We start from the raw sequence: 18,008 nt of genomic DNA, 5'->3' as shown, positions 1-18,008 counted from the left end.
GATAGTGGGCTAGTGTAGGTTAGGTGGGCTTGGATCGGTGCAACATCGAGGGCCAAAGGGCCTGTACTGCACTGTATTTTTCTATGTTCTAACAGTCTCTGGCATTTGCCTCAACAATTGTTTTGGTAATAAATTCCACATTCTAACCATTCTACAGATAAAGAAGTTTCATTTCAGTTCTTTTGGATGTTGTTGTATATCTTGTGTTTATAATTAGAAAGTTCTGCTGTTACCTGCAGAAACATCCCAATGCCTACTCTGTCAAACCCTTTCACCACCTGAGATCTCTATCAGTTCACCCTTCAATCTTCTCTTTTCTTGAAAAGCATTGCAACTTGTTCACCTTTCCTGGTTGGTATAACCTTCCAGTTCTGGTATTCTAATAAATCTTCTTTTCATCTTTTTTGAGTCTCTATCATTTTATACCAGAGATCAAATTTTCACAATGCTCCTTAGACTAACTAAGCTTCTGTGTAAGTTGAATAGACTGATTTTCAGTTTATTCTTCTAGAAAATAACCCTGTGTTTTCTTGCTTTTAAAAAAAAAATCTTATTAATCATTGGCAATACTTTTAATAATTGGTGTATCTATATCCACGGATATGCACCTGGACCCCATTTAGACACTTTGCACCTAATATATTGAAGTTCTTTTTTATTGCAAGCCCATTAAGCAAGTTTATTAACATAGATTTGTACATTTACACAGTCTTTTTAAGTATTAACAATGCCCTGACTTCAATTTGGTATTGGATACAAATTCTGAACATTTTATTTCCAACTCCTGTGTCCATATAGTTTGTTGGTGGTAAATAATCTTAGCCCCAGGGCAGATGACATCTTTTACTCCTCTGATAACGAACCATCTTAAGTCTCTACTTATTGCTTCCAATTTTGTAGCCAGTTCATGGGGAAGGTTGATTAAAGTTTTGAAGAGTGTTTGCTCTTTAGCTTGTTGTTTAGTTTTGGCATAAATCAATTTATTTATAACAGGAAGTTAGGATAGAATTTTGGAGAAATATCTTTATGTACAGGGCGATTTCTTCTGAAGGTAAATAAATACTTGAAGTAGAAGAAGCAGCAGGAGAGGGTTTTTTTCTTTGGGTTGCATTAGGAAAGAACTGACACAAGTGCAGGAGGCCCAATGGGAACTGCCTGTGTTGTAAATGTCTCTGATTCAAAGATGCTTACAAATAGTTCCCACTTATGCCCTTTACAAGTATGTTAAGATTAATAAGTTCAACTGACCATGTTTGGAATTATTCCTTGCTAAGATTTTTTTTTGTTTGAAATTGAACTCCTGAGACCCTTTGAGCCATTTTTCATTTTTAAAACAAGAACTGGCTCTCCAACACTTATTCAGAGTCTACTTTGCCAGAATTAACTTAAAGAAAATTGCATGGATAGCAATTTTTCAGAAATATATGTTATTCTGTAGGAATAGTGGAATACAAGTTTATTAAGACATGGCAAAATAAAACTGATTTACTGTATAGTACTTTACAAAAAAAAGGAAATATTTTTACACGCCTCTTGCAAGATCAGGTGATGCATTACCTAGCCTTTTATCGTCTTCCTTCTCCTTTCCAAGGCCTCAGTCAGCCCGTCCAGGTAAAACAGCAACTTGTTTTAATTGGGGAAATCAAAAGCAAGCAGATTGGGTGATCATTTTATGGTACATCTCTGTTTGGTCTGCAATTGTGACCTCAAGCTTATGATCACTTATCCTTTTAATTACCCACCTTGCTCCAATTTGACATTTCTGCCATTGTCTTCTTGTGGCGTCCTCGTGAAACTCATGACAACATCAAAAAAGCAATTCAGCTTTTGATAACTCTTTTCACAGCCTTCTGGTCTCAATATTGAATTCAGCAATTGTAGAATTTTTGCTGGTTTGTGTTTTCTGCCTCTTCCAGGTTCACACCTCTAGACACTCTTTCTTAAAAGCAAAATACTGCAAAAACAGAAAATATTGGAAATATTCTGGTCCAGACAGCATCTCTGGAGAGAGAATCAGGGTTAACATTTCAAGTTGAATACATCTCATCATAAGTTTTGTTTCTATACATGTCTCATTTTCACTTTCTGTGGCCATGATGCATGAATCTTTTGTCATTTAATCTCTCCTGCATTCCCTGTCACAGATTTCCTTTGCTGTTATTTTTCCGACTATCCTCCTTATCTCTGCTGGTCAAAACCTATTATAATTCTAATTTTTCCCAGGTCTGACAAAAGATTGATGACTTTAAATTTTAAGTCTCTTCATCCACAGATTCTGCCCTGATCTGACTATTTCTACCATTTTGTTTTTTACTTCAGCATCTGCAGTACTTTACTTCTGGAAATATGAGGTTGTGATAAAAGTTGGCGCTTTAATTTGCTACTATTCTTAATGCAATGTAAACGTTAAATGTACAGTATTGGTGGTTTGTATACTGCTTACTAACTGTATGTTTACTTTTTGGTAGCAATGTTCTATAACAAACTGTGGTGAGATTAAAGAAGGCGATGACTTGGGTCTAGCTCCTGCTGATGGATCAGGAGATGCATACCCAGACTTCCCAGAAGATATTGATGGTGGTATGAATGATGTAAGTAGTGTATGGGTTCTATATCCTTTTCCAATTGATTTAGCTGGAAATTCTATGTGATGAAGTTATTTTGTTTCTGTGTTCTCCATTCCTGTCCCAAAATCAAACTGTTCAGTGGATCTTGGTATTCTCGTGGTATCTTATTTAAATGGCTGTTTTTCAAGTCCAACTCTAAAGCTACTGAAGTAGAGAAGAGTATTAAATTCATATCTGATTGTATTTTCATATAGGATCCCATGGGAGCCCCTCAATGACTGCTGTGAACAGGAGCTTTTGCTCCCTTCACAACAAGTTAATTTTCCTGAGTGACACTTATTGATGCAAGGGATAGCTATAGAGTAGTTGCAATGTAGTTGGACAAGTGATCCAGAAACCCAGGCTGATGTTCTGGGGACATGAGTTCAATATCTACTATTTTTTTTTCAGTGAAAACCTTGAATAAAGCCTAGCCTAATAGTAACCACTGTTAGTTGTTGTCCTTTAGGGAAAGAAACCTATTATCTTATTGGCCCACAAGTGACTCCAGATCCACCGCAATGTAGTTGATCTTAACTATCATCTGGGCAATTAAGGATGAGCAATAAATGCTACTTTAGCTAGTAACACCCAGATCCTGTGAAACAATTAAAAAGAAGACATTTTGCCCCTTTATTTTATTTCCACTTGTTGAATTGAATAGTTGGTCTTCAAGAAGAAAGTTGTGGCCTAAATACTGAGTCTTCTCATACTAAGTAAAAACAATAAAAATCAACTCTCAGTGCTGACTCCCCTCAAATGTTTAATTGATTAAAGATATTAAGAAAGGAAGGCCTGGTGACTTTGTCTTCCTGTTTTACTTGCGATGTAATTCTCAGATTGCATCATGTGTTACAGAATGATATCTTATCAGTTTGATAATCCAGATTGCAGTACATCAACGAGTGATGTGGCGTCCTGGATCCTAATCCATTTTTACCATGATCATGTAGTTTCTCAAAAAAAATTGTAATTTTGTAGAATCATAGAATTAGGTTACCAGGATGTTGCCTGGTATGGAAGGAAAATCGTATGAGGAAAGGGCGTCCTGGATCCTAATCCATTTTTACCATGATCATGTAGTTTCTCAAAAAAAATTGTAATTTTGTAGAATCATAGAATTACTACAATGCGGAAGCAGGCCATTCAGCTCAACAAGTCCACACCACTCTCCGAAGAGCATGCCAACCAGACACGGGGTTATCCCTGTAACCCTGCATAACCCATGGCTAATCCATTCAACCTACATACCCCTGGGCACTATGGCAATTTAGCATGGCTAATCTATTGAAGTAATGTATTCATCACTTTTTTTGTGATGTATTGGCACCCTGTACTTATGTGTTGTGCTTGATGTTGCTGATGTGTCACTTGCTGGCAATGTTATTATTCTGCTACATGGTGGTGATGCCATTGATGTGTCTCGTTAAGTAGTGATATTCCTTGTGTTGCCGATATTTTGTTTCTAGCTTTTCCAATTCAAATATAGGCTAAGCATGAGCTTCCTTCTTTCTCATTTTGCTTACCAGTTTTAATCTCAATGGTGCGGTATCATTTTAACCTACAAGTTGTAATCGTTTGCTGGGTTTCAGGTTTTATGGATTGGATCCTGTACAGACACAATTTGTCCTCTTAACAACTTGGGCAAGGATGATTATTTCAGGGTGTCTTCCTATCTGTGCATCAGGAATTGTTGTAACTTTGCTTCCTGGTCAGTTGGACTATGAATCTTGCTTGACAAACTTACCTTATTGAGTAGTTCTGCAGATAATTTCATATCAACCTCAACAGGATAAAGTGGTGATAAGGTGATCTATTGAACCCGTTGTGGTTAGCAAATTCCTTTAACACTGAGGAAATGAACTGCATTCCATTATCACATATTTCTCTGAAGAATTCCTTGTTGAACGGAAATACTTGTACTGCCAAGATGATTGTTTTATCTATTAAATCTTTCTCCTTTCTGATAAAAGGGAACTTTGAGAAAATAGCTATCACAGTGAGATTCTTGCCATTCAAGTCATTCTTGATTTTGAGAGTAAATCACATACCACAGTGTGCCGTTGTTTGGATGGTATCTCCGGATCCTATCACACCACCCTGCCACGTATTTTAATAACCAAATAAACTGTATGTAGGTACCATCTTTTGTCTATTGATGCCTTTCCAACGTACAGCTTTTTACATTGTCATTTCTTACATGACCCTATCAGGTGGCATTAACGTATCATGTGGCATTAATGTATCTCCTGAAAAAAGTTTCCTTTGCATAATTTTGTTTACAATGAATCTAGCTGTGGCAAGCAGAATACAGTCGTATTGTGATATGTCACCTCTCATTTACTAATAGAGTTATATTGCTAGTTGTGTTGGCTCACCTTTATTCAACCATCCCGAATCGCCCAAAGAGCATCTATAAGTCATCTTTTGAAGGTCTCATTTTTTATTTGACTCAATTTAAGTGATGTTACATTCATTAAATGAGGAATCTTTGCAGCTTCATCTTTTTATCTCCTGTTTCTCGTGTGATTACCTATCAGATAGGACTCTGCTAATACCATTTCTTGACTATTTCATAATTCTGAAGCCTCAAGAGTATTTTCTGCTGTCTTGCTGATGCTTGACAGATTTTTCTGTGGATATTTCTTCAGTAAAGGATGATCATTCTCTACTATGAACTTTCTCCCTTCAAAATATGCATGGAACTTCTTAATACCTGCGTAATCATCGAAAGCTATCTTCTGTGTTGACATATCAGGACTCGACTAGTCCTGGAAGTTTAGATATCAACTCTAAGTCTTTTCCCCGTTGTACCAGGTCACTCCCCGTCTGTTGCTATGGTTGAATCTATTTGTAGGTTGATAGGTTTTTTGTGTTGTATGACAGACTTGCCTCCTTGCTGGTGCTAAGGATCGTCTCTGCTTGACTCATGGAGTTTGTTGTTCTGATATGTGAAGTATGAAAGAACCCATGTACTGGATCAAACTAAGTGTATTTCTCAGCTGTTTTGGACTTTTTGAAACTTGCATCTCAAAGAGATAGCAATGACTCTTCCAGGGTTCACTTGGATCTGTCAGATGCAATATAGCATTCCAAAGCACTGACATTCGGTCAGCTTTGCAATGTATTTGTTTAACTTTAACTAGCTTTCCTTGTTCCTTTCGTCTACACTATACAGCTGAATATAATTTAAAAATACCAACCGTTCCTTTTCATATCTGCACAATATTGAGTAAAAATATTTAGAGCACAGAGAAAGACCCTTCACCCAATTGTGTCCACTCAAGTTAGAAACAACCATTCAACTGTTCTAATCCGATTTTCCAGCAAATAGCCTGTAGCCTTGTATGCCTTGGTATCGAAAGTGTATACCTAAATACTAATGAGGGTTCCTGCCTCTATCATCCTTACAGGAAGTGAGTTCCAGATTGCCACTACTGTGTGAAAAGGTTTTCCTTCACCATATCCTCTAAATGTGTGCCCTGTATCTTAAATCTATGCCTCCAGTCATTGATCCCTCCATCAAGCGGAAAAGTCTCTACCCGTTTCCCCTATTTATGCCCTTCATAATTCTATACATCTCAGTCATGTCCCATCTCAATCTCCTCTGCTCTAAGGTAAGCAAGCCCAGTCTCTCTAATCTCTCTTCATATCAGAAACTTTCCAGCCCAGGTAAATCTCCTTGACAATTTTGCCAGTTCTATCACATCTCTCCTATAATGTAGTTTCCAGAACTGCACACAATACTCTAGCCGTGACCTAACCAATGTTTTATACATTTCCAGGATAACTTCCCTGCTCTTAAATTCTGTGCCTCGTCTAATAAAGGCAAGGATGACAATAGTAGAAAGAATAGTACAATGCATTAAAGGTGATCAAGGGCTAGAGGCAAACAGGGCCACTGTACAGAGAAAGGTTAGGATGATGGCAAATTGCAAGCCTAAAGGCTTTGTGCATGAAGCATTCAGAAGAAGGTAGATGAGCTGACAGTGCAAATCAAAATAAGTGGATGTGATCTTGTAGCCATTACAGAGACATGGTTACAAGGAGATCACAACTGAGAATCCAATATTCCGGGATGTTTGACCTTTTGGAAAGACAAGATGAAAAATATGGTGAGTATCACTGTTAATAAGAGGTGAAATGAGGATAGTTTTGAGAGCCAATCTAGGCTCAGATGATAGAAAATCCATTTGAATGGAGGTTTATAACAGCTAGGGAAAGTAGATACTGTTAGGAGTGGCAGACGCCCAAACAGTAGCCACACTGTAGGAAAGGGTGTAAACCAACAAATAACAGGGGCATAGAGGAAGAATAGAGCAATAATTATGGGTGACTTTAATCTTCTTGTTGATTGACCCAATCAAGTTGGAAAGGGTAACAATGACAACAAACTTAGTGCATTTGAGATAGTTTCCTTTTTGAGGAAGCCTTAACCAGAGTGGATGCAGGGGAGCTAGTAAATGTGTTATGTTTGAACTTCTAGAAGGCATTTGACAAGGTACCTTACAAAAGGTTAAGACATAGGATAAGAGTCTGTGATGTTGGAGGTGGTATATTGGCATGAACAGAGAATTGGTTAATATAGAGCCATAACACCTCTTCGGTGCCTTTTAAATCTTTCCCCTCTCACCTTAAACCTCTGCCATCTAACTTTGGACTCACCCACTCTGGGGCAAAGACCTTGGTTATTCACTCTATTCATGCCCCACATGATTTTATAGACGTCTACCAGGTCACCCCTTAGCCTCGACTCTCCAGCCTATTCAGCCTCTCCTTTATAGCTCAAACCTCCAACCCCAGCAACATCTTTGTAAATTTTTTCTCAACCCTTTCAAGTTTCTCAACATCTTTCCGATAACAGGGAGACCAGAATTGAACGCAATATTCCAGAAGTGGCCTAACCAATGTTCTGTACAGCAGCAACATTACCTCCCAACTCCTATATTCAATGCACTGACCAATAAAGGCAAGCATACCAAACACCTTCTCCACTATCCTGTCTCCCTGGGGCTCCACTTTCAAGGAACGATGGAACCTGCACTCCAAGATCTCTTTGTTCAGCAACACTACGTGGGAAACAGCGAGTTCCTTTCAGTTTGATGACATATAACCAGTGGGGTTTTACACGGATCAGTGCCAGACCACAGCTGCTTACAGTATATATTAATAACTTGAAGAAAGGTAATGAAATTACTGTAGCCTGATCTGCAGATTGCTCAAAAATAGTTGGAAAGACAAGTTGTAAAAGATATGCAACCGTTTACAGAGATAAATTGAAAGGTTAATAAGTGGGCAAAAAGTTACCAATGGAATATAATATGGGAAAATGTGAAGTTGTTCATTTTGGAAAGGAGAACAAAAGAAGAGAGTACTATTTAAATGGAGAAAAACTGTAGAAAGTTGCAACACAAAGGGACTGGGTTATTTGTGCATGAAACAGAAAGGTGCAGCAGGTAATCAGGAAGGCCAGTGCTCTGTTGGAGTGTAAGCGTAGTGAAGTCTTGCTGCAATTGTACAAGGTGTTGGGACCACATATGCAGTACTGTGAGCAGTTTTGGTCCTTCAATTTAAGCAAATATATCATTTTGTTTGAGGCAGTTCAGAGAAGGTTCACCAGGATGATCCCTGATATGACCATTTTGTCTTATAAGCAGACTAAACTGGCTGTGACTCTACTCACTAGAGTTTAGAAGAATGAGAGGAGACCTCATTCTTAACTGTCTTGATAGCAATTGCTGAGAGGATGTTTCTTCTTTTGGGAAAATCTATGGCCAGAGGGTATAGTCTCCAAACAAAGGGGTGTCAATTTAAAACTGAGATGAGGAGGAATTTCTTCTCTGCGAGTTAAGTGTCTTTGGAACTCTTTGCCACAGAGAGCTGTGGGGACAGAGTCCTTGTGTATATTTAAGGCTGAGATAGGTTTTTGATCAGTTGGGGAATCAAGAGATATAGGTAGAAGACAAGAAGGTGGACATGAGGAATATCAGAATAGCCATGATCCTATTAAATGGTGGAGCATGCTCAAAGGACCAAATGACCTATTCCTATTCCTGTTCCTGTTTCTAATATTCTTATGGTCTTATTAACTTTCCCCTCCACTTTCTCCAATGCTATCAAATCCCTCCTATAATGTGGATTCCAGAGCTGCACATAGTACTTTAGCTGTGGCCTAATTAATGTTTCATACAGTTCCTCCATAACCTCCGTGATCTCAAACTGTATGCCTTGGCTAATAAAGGCAAGTATACCACATGCCTTCTTAACCACTTTGTCCACCTGTTCTGATACCTCCAGCCCAGGTTTGTTTGTCCTGCCCAGGTGCATCACCCCACTGCTCAGTTCATCTGATTGATCCATCTGTATCCTCCTCACTATTTACCACCCAACCAATTTTGGATCATCTGCGAACTTACTTTCTGGATCAGTGGTGCTGGAAGAGCACAGCAGTTCAGGCAGCATCCGAGGAGCTTCGAAATCGACGTTTCGGGCAAAAGCCCTTCATCAGGAATAAAGGCAGTGAGCCTGAAGCGTGGAGAGATAAGCTAGAGGAGGGAACTTACTGTCAACCCTCCTATATTCAATTCCAAATCATTTATAGAAATCACAAGCAGTAAAGGCCGCAGCACTGACTTCTGAGATCCCATTGGACAGACTTTCATTTAGAAAAACACCCCTCAACTCAGGCAAGTAGAGAAAGCTTTTAAAAAAGGACATGAGGGGCAACATTTTTACACAGAGAATGGTTCGTGCATGGAATGGGCGAATTCCTGAAGAAGGGCTCATGCCCGAAACGTCGATTCTCCTGCTCCTTGGATGCTGCCTGACCTGCTGCGCTTTTCCAGCAACACATTTTCAGCTCTGATCTCCAGCATCTGCAGTCCTCACTTTCTCCTCGTGCATGGAATGAATTGCTAGAGGAAGTGGTAGATGCAGGCATAGTTATAATATTTAAATATATATTTGAGTAAATACATGAATAGGAAAGGTTTGGAGTGATGTGGGCCAAATGCAGGCAAGTGGGACGAGCTTAGTTTGGGAACATGGTCAACATGCACTAGTTAGACCAAAGGGTCTGTTCCTGTGCTGTATGATTCTGTGACTCAACCATCGCCTATTCTTCCTGCCAGTCAATTGTGAATGCAATTTACCAAATTTCTTTTAATCTCATGGATTCTTATCTCTGCTATAGGTCTCACGTGTGGAACTTTCCAAAGTCTTGCTGAAGTTCAAGTAGGCTACATCAAAACCATTTGCCTCATCTACACACCTGGTGACCACTTTGAAAGATTCAATCAAGTTGATCAGACATGACCTTCCCTTGACAAAACCATACTGATTTTTCTTGATTAGTTACTGCCTCTCCAAATGCAGATTAATTCAATCCCTCAGAATTTCTTCCAATCATATCCCACAACTGAAGTTAGACTGACTGGCCTGAAGCTACCTGGCCTTTTCCTTGCTCCCTTCTTGTATAATAGTAAGCCTCATCTATTTCTGATTAAACACATCCTGGCTCACTTTGAACCCCAAAAGCAGATCAAGGAATGTGGAGTTTGGATCTGCCAAAGAGTGTGTTAAATTGTGTCATCAGTGAACATTTTTCATCAAGCTTCACATTGCGGTATCTGTTTCTGACATCAGGTTTGCTGAAAACTTTTGCCTCAGCCAATGCTGGTGTGATCTGTTCTAGTTTTAAAGAGAGTTAGCAGGTCTTTCTTGTTAAAAGGTCTTTGGGATTGAGACACATTTTGGTTTATCTTTTGGGTTTTGGTTTATTTGTCGCAACAGTGGAATTTATTCAATCTGAGAGTTGTGGCTCAGCCATCATTTTCTTCTCAATCTGAAGCACGCTTTCAAGATTTCCTATTAACTCTATTGGCGCTTTGAGTTGAAGGTGAATCCCTCGTTTCTTCTTCAAGGAGATGATGCTGAAAGTGTTCATCCCATGCAGCTGTTCTAGTGAAAAACTAGATACATCTGGACTGGAGATTGCATTCTTCTGACCTGCAAGTGCTTTACCCTTACCTCCTTCAAATCCTGGTTTACTGAAATCAGGTGTAGCTCTTTGCAACTGTTCAACACTAGGAAAGCTGGGCAATTTGTTCCAGTGACATAGAATGTGCTATTAGCATTGTTTCATTCTGCATATTTCTCTGATTTTGAATTGCTCATAACTTTCTCACTTTAGCTCCACAGTGGTGCTTGGTTTCAAAGCATTTTATTTCCAGTTCTCAGCAAAGATCTTCTGGTATAGTCTTAGCCAGGATGATGTTGCTCTCTTCCCTGATAAAAACCTTTAGCTTTAGGTTTATGGTTGTGGGGTTGTGGTCTTCCTAATCTGAATGGCTGTGTGAACATTTTCTCTGGGATCTTTAGCGCTTTATACAGTTCCATGGTCCTATGTCTATTCTATCCCAAAATTCATTGTCATTTTCCCAGTGATGCAGCTTTCCACAAGTTCTGCACTTAATCCATATTGCAAACATTTCTGAAAGAAAAATAGAAATTACCGGAGAAACTCAGCAGGTCTGGCAGCATCTGTGAGGAGAAAGTGAGGTCTGCAGATGCTGGAGATCAGAGCTGAAAATGTGTTGCTGGAAAAGCGCAGCAGGTCAGGCAGCATCCAGGGAACAGGAGAATCGACGTTTCGGGCATAAGCCCTTCCTGAAGAAGGGCTTATGCCCGAAACGTCGATTCTCCTGTTCCCTGGATGCTGCCTGACCTGCTGCGCTTTTCCAGCAACACATTTTCAGCGCTGGCAGCATCTGTGGGGAGAAAGCATAATTAACATTTCAGATCCAGTGACTCTTCATCAGAACTGATAGCTCGGAAAAAGTGTCTATGCTGAAGACGAGTTTAAGGTTGTGGGAGAGATGAGTGGATAGATGGTGGATAGATCTGAGAAAGAGAAATTGTAGGGGTGGACTAATGAGGGGAAATATAGATAGTAGGTCACGACAGAAGAGAAGCAGAATAAGTGAGAATGGGTTGCAGTGCTGAAAGCAGCCCATGTCATGAAAGGACCATGACCAGGTGTAGGGGTGGGTAAGAAGCATGGATGGGTGGAATCCAGCTCTAAAGTTACTGAATTTGATCTTGAGACCTAGAGGTTGTAGAATCCCCAATCGGAAAATGAGATGCTGTTCTTTAAGCTTGAGCTGAAGTTTGCTGGAACACTGCAGCAAGCCTGCGACTGAAATGTTGGTGTGGGTACACAATGGTGTACTAAAGTGGCAAGCAACTTGAACCTTGGGGTCAATTTTACAGACAAAATGTGGAGGTTCTGCAAAGCAGTCACCCAGTCTACATTTCATCTCCCCAACATAGAAGAGACCACAGTAGAGCAGATTTGCTAAATTCTTGTCCCCACAGCCCCTCACCCTTGAAACATTAACATTGCTTTCTCCTCTCAAATGCTGAGTTTCACTAGCAACTTCTATTTTGTTTTCAGATCTCCAGCATTCGCAGTTCTTTGTTTTATTTTATGAAAATATTTCTGTTTGTGAATTCATGATTGTGCGCAACTCTTGGACATCTTTCTCAACTGTCTGTCACGAATTATTTGTATTGTTGTTTCACTGTGACAATCCTGCTGCCTTTCCTTTGATGTAACTGAAGTCCAGACTTTTGGATATCTGTTCATGCCTTCCTATGTTCTGGAAGTGCCTCCAGTTTGCGACACTGTGAGTTGTCCTTTTCCTATTGGAGCTGTTTGTAGGTCAGGGTGTGTAGAACCCCAAATTAGATTTGATTCTTTGAATTTATACATGCGAATTTTAATTTCCGAATGAGATTGAGAAATAGTCACCAGGCTCACCTGATTCCTGTGTTAGACATTAAAATTCATATTGGTTAATCTGATAGTGTGATCTTGGCTGGAGATGTGTTAAATTTATCATAAATGTAGTTTTTGTTTGCTAACATCCTTTCCTGTCTCACCTCTCAGTTAAGTCTAAATCTTTTTTTTCCCCATCTATAAACTTATATGAGCTGACCTTTTCCCTTTACTGGTACCTTTAGAGAGCTGCTGAATATCTTCTGGTTAAACTTCTCAAATGTTTATACAGCTGCATTCACCAAAGCTGGACCTGTGCTTTGTTTTTGTGGGGTTTTTTTGCATATCCTTTCAGATTTTTTTTTCCTTCTGGCATAATTCAGCTGAATTTTTCTCACTCTAATTTAGCATTTATTTTGTTTAGAATGCTGGGGTTTAATCACAAATGCTGAAGCCTTGTCGAATTTCTCAGAACTCAATGTGTTTCAAACTGATACATTGTTTGGTATCCAGACCAGAGTGCACTAGTGGGTGATAGAGCGTCTAACACAATGGCAACTATTCTATAGTACTTCATTTAATATAATCAGTAACCTGCTCCATCAAAATTGTTCATCATTGTATGTATTGTTCTATATAGAGTGGGAGAGGTTGTGCATCACTAATTTGATCGAGTTTTTTTGAGGAGGCGATGAAAATGTTTAAGTGAAAAGTGGTTGATGTTGTCTACGTGGCCTTCAGTAAAGCCCTTTGACAAGGTCCTTCATTGCACACTGGTACAAAAGGTAAAGTCACCTGGTATCAGGCGTGAGCTGGCAAGATGGATCTAGAACTGGCAAGATGGATCTAGAACTGGCTTAGTCATAGGAGACAGAGGGTAGTGGTGGAAGGATGTTTTTCAGAATGGAGGGTTGTGGTGTTCCACAGGGATCAGTGCTGGGACCTCTGTTGTTCATGATCTACATAAATGATTTGGAGGAAAATGTAGCTGGTCTAAATGTAGTTGGTAATTTTGGAGAAGTTATAAAGATTAGCGGATAGTGTGGAGGATTGTCAGAGGATACAGCAGGAGATAGATCAGTTGGAGAAATGGGCAGAAAAATGGCAGGTGGAGTTTAATCTGTAGAAATGTGAGGTGATATATTTTGGAAAGTCCAATACAGGTAGAAATTATACAGTGAATGGCAAAACTCTTAGGAGTATTGATATGCAGAGGGATCTGAGTGTGCAGGTCCACAGATCACTGAAGGTGGCAGCGTGGTAGATAAGGTAGTAAAAAAGGTGTTCTTCCCCCAGGCATCAGGTGGTTAGGGTTTGGCCCTTGGTGGAGTGGGAGGAGGAGTTGAAGTGTTTAGGCAAGGGGCGGTGGGGTTGGTTGGTGCGAGTGTCCCAGAGGCATTCTCTGAAGCAATTGCAAGTTAGCGTCCTGTCTCCTCGATGTGGAGGAGACCACATCGAGTGCAAAGGATACAGTAGATGACATGCGTGGAATTTCAGGTAAATTTCTGTTGGATGTGGAAGGATCCTTTGGGGCTTTGGACGGAGGTGACGGGGGAGATGTGGCCCCTACACTTCCTGCGGTGGAAGGGGAATGTGCCGGGGATGGGGGAGGAGACCACATCGAGTGCAAAGGATACAGTAGATGACATGCGTGGAATTTCAGGTAAATTTCTGTTGGATGTGGAAGGATCCTTTGAGGCCTTGGACGGAGGTGACGGGGGAGATGTGGCCCCTGCACTTCCTGCGGTGGAAGGGGAATGTGCCGGGGATGGGGGGGTAGGCTGGTGGAGGGAGCATGGATCTGATGAGGTACTCGCGGAAGGAATGATCTCTCCGGAATGCTGATAGGGGTAGGAAGGAAAATATATCCCTAGTGGTGGAGGATGATGCGATGTATGCCGAGGTTGGTGGGGTGGAAGGTGAAGACCAGGGGGGTTCTGTCCCGTTGCGGTTGGAGGGGTGGGGACAAGGGCAGAGAAGCGGGAAGTGGAGGTGTGCACTGGAGGGCATTGTTGACCATGTGGGAGGGGAAATTGTGGCCTTTGAAGAAGGAGGCCATCTGGGATGTTCTGTGGTGGAATTGGTCCTCCTGGGAGCAGATGCAGCGGAGGCGAAGGAATTGGGAATAAGAGAAGGTGTTTTTACAGGAAGTGGGGTGGGAGGAGGTGTAATCCAGGTAGCTGTGGGAGTCGGTGGGTTGGTAGTAAATGTTCGTGTATTGTCCAGGTGAATCTGAGGTCAAGGTGGAAAGTGTTTGTGAAATTGATGAACTTGGTGTTGAACAGTTCATCAACTTCACAAACACCTTCCACCCTGACCTCAAATTCACCTGGACCACCTCAGACATCTCCCTCCCCTTCCCGTACCTCACCTCTCCAGCTACTGACAATACATGAACATTTACTACAAACCCACCAACTCACTATTTGGAGTATCAAACCCTTACCACCCGACACCAGGAGGAAGAACACCTCATCTTCCACCTTGGGACCCTGCAACCACACGGAATCAATGTGAATTTCATCTGTTTGCCTATTTCCCGCCCCCCTCTTCCTCCACCTTATCCTAGTCCCAAGCCTCTAACTCGGCAACGCCCCCTTGACAGGTCCTACCTGTCCATCTTCCTTCCCACCTATCTGCTCCATCCTCCTCTCCGACCTATCACTTTCTTCCCCAACTTCATCTACCCATCACATTCCCAGCTACCTGCCCCTCCAGCCCCACCCTCCCTCCTGTTTATCTCTCAGCCCCTTTGGCCCACAAGCCTCATCCCTGATGAACGGCTTATGTCAGAAACGTCGATTCTCCTGCTTCTCGGATGCTGCCTGACCCTGTTGTGCATTTCCAGCACCACACTCTTGACTCTGATCTTCAGCATTTGCAGTTCTCACTCACTCCAAGTTTGAGATTGTGAATTGCATGAATAGAGTGGAAAATATGAGGCATTTTTCCCAGGTTGGAGGGGTCAGATGTGAGGGGGGGCTAGTTTAACAGAGATGTGTGAGGTATGTTTTTCACACAGAGTGGTGAGTGCCTGCAATGCGCTGCCAAAGGAGGTGGTGGAAGCAGCAGAACCAATAGCAGAATTCAAGAAACATCCTGGACAAATACATGAATAGGAAGTTAAAAATCACACAACACCAGGTTATAGTCCAACAGGTTTATTTGGAAGCACTAGCTTTTGAAGCGCTGCTCCTTTATCAGGTAGTTGTGGAGAATAAGATCCTAAGACACAATTTATAACAAAAGTTTACAGTGTGATGTAATTGAAATTATATATTGAAAAAGACCTGGATTGTTTGTTAAGTCTCTCATCTTTTAGAATGACCATGTTGGTTTCAGTTCTTTCACAAGTAAAACCTAAAACTTTTTTTAAAGTTACATTCTCAAGTGAACATTAACAATATGTGCCATGTCAGCTCAGGTAATGCATTGAAGGTGTAAGGTCTGTCTGTCTGTGTCCCAATGTTCAGGCTCATTCCATTTCTAAAAAAGGGATCCACAGAATCTTACATGGACTCATGCAGTTTTTGAGCAAAATAAAATGTAATTCTTCAAGTACAAATTCACTTTTTATGTGTTTGCATGTGGATGTGTTTGTGTGTGGTGGGGTGAGAGTGTGTGTGTATGTGTATGTGTGCGAATATAAAGGGGTATAGGTCGGTGAGAGTGTGTGTGAGAGTGTGTGTGAGAGTGTATGTGTGCGAATATAAAGGGGTATAGGTCGGTGAGAGTGTGTGTGAGACGAATATAAAGGGGTATAGGTCGGTGAGAGTGTGTGTGAGAGTGTGTGTGAGAGTGTGTGTGTGCGAATATAAAGGGGTATAGGTCGGTGAGAGTGTGGGAGCTTGTATGTGTGAAAGTATGAGATGCTCATAAAAGTTGAGAAACTTAACAAACAATTCAGGTATTTTTCAATATTTAATTTCAGTTACATCACACTGTAAACTTTTGCTACAAATTCTGTGTCTTATGATCTTATACTCCGCAAGCACCTGATGAAGGAGCAGTGCTCCGAAAGCTAGTGCTTCCAAATAAACCTGTTGGATTATAACCTGGTGTTGTGTGATTTTTATCTTTGTCCACCCCAGTCCAATACTGGCATCTCCGAATCATGAATAGGGAGGGATACAGATCTTGTAAGCGAAGAACGTTTTGGAAAGGCAAAATGTGGCAGCACAGGCTTGTGGGGCCAAAATGCCTATTCCTGTGCTGTATTGTTCTTTATTTTTTATTTTGTTTTATGTATTGAAAAATAATTGAAAAAAACTTTCCCTATTTTTTACAAAAACACAAACCAAAAAAATTATAAAAGTACAAAAATACAGAAAAGTAGAAATGATATTGTATTATTATGTTATATTACAGTAATGTTAACAATAAACTGCCTACTATTCTCCAAGTTACAAAACACTCCTATTTACTTAACTTAAACCAAATTAACACCGACTCAAATTAAATGAAATAACACTAAGTTAAATTACAAACCACAAAAATTAAAATACACTACATTCGCTATATTCATTACTCCACTCATCGCAGCTCCATCAAGGTTCCTGTCCATGGGAGCAACAGCAATTATACCTGTATTTACTAGTCTCCCACCCCCCAAGGTCCCCAGACTGCCATATACAGTCCTCGTGGCCATATAAAGACCCTAATCAATACCGCTGACAGATCCATGTCGATATGGTTTAGAAAGGGCTGCCAAGTCTTATAAAATCACTCCATTCCATGGTGCACCATACTTGTTAAGTAATCCTGAGGGGCGTGCTCCATCACAAGTCTATACCACTCTGTAAGACCCGGAGGCTTTTCTGATATCCAGTTCATTAGGATGTTCTTCCTCGTACAGTGTGTCAGTGCATCAGATATTAAAACAACCTCTTCTCATGCTCATCTGGAGAGGGAAGATTCAGTCGTCTCAAGAGGAGGGACCTCGGATCCCCCTAACTTCCACTCCCAGGATCCTCTCCAGCTCATTCACTATGGCCCCCCCAGTATCCACGGATCTTGTAACAGGACCAGAACCAATGTATAAGGGTGCCAATACTGTTTATACATTTGGGACATTTTGGGGAGGATCCTTTCCTAATTTTTCCTAATCTCTCTGGTGCCATATGGACCCTGTGGAGGATCTTCAATTAAGACCATAAGACATAGGAGTGGAAGTCAGCCCATTCGGCCCATCGAGTCCACTCCACCATTCAATCATGGCTGATGGGCATTTCAACTCCACTTACCCGCATTCTCCCCGTAGCCCTTAATTCCTTGTGACATCAAGAATTTATCAATCTCTGCCTTGAAGACATTTAGCATCCCAGCCTCCACTACACTCTGCAGCAATGAATTCCACGGGCCCACCACTCTCTGGCTGAAGAAATGTCTCCGCATTTCTATTCTGAATTTACCCCCTCTAATTCTAAGGCTGTATCCACGGGTCCTAGTTTCCTCGCCTAACGGAAACAATTTCCTAGCGTCCACCCTCTCCAAGCCATGTATTATCTTGTAAGTTTCTAATAGATCTCCCCTTAATCTTCTAAACTCCAATGAATACAATCCCAGGATCCTCAATCGTTCCTCATATGTTAGACCTACCATTCCAGAGATCATCCGTGTGAATC

At 40.9% G+C, this 18,008-nt stretch overlaps 1 protein-coding gene across 1 annotated transcript in view; it reads left to right on the top strand.

The window, feature by feature from the left end:
• ppid (peptidylprolyl isomerase D) overlaps nucleotides 1-18,008 on the top strand; it is a 50,560-nt gene that overhangs the window by 20,530 nt on the left and 12,022 nt on the right. The window contains exon 5 of the mRNA XM_043674007.1: nucleotides 2,469-2,591. Within this exon, the coding sequence (XP_043529942.1) occupies nucleotides 2,469-2,591 (123 nt within the window). The remainder of the gene's footprint in view (nucleotides 1-2,468; nucleotides 2,592-18,008) is intronic.

This window comes from Chiloscyllium plagiosum, chromosome 32, assembly GCF_004010195.1.
Source record: "Chiloscyllium plagiosum isolate BGI_BamShark_2017 chromosome 32, ASM401019v2, whole genome shotgun sequence".
Taxonomy (NCBI): Eukaryota; Metazoa; Chordata; class Chondrichthyes; order Orectolobiformes; family Hemiscylliidae; genus Chiloscyllium; species Chiloscyllium plagiosum.
Note: the sequence above shows the minus strand (reverse complement) of the source record. Positions and strands in the feature narration are given on the sequence as shown.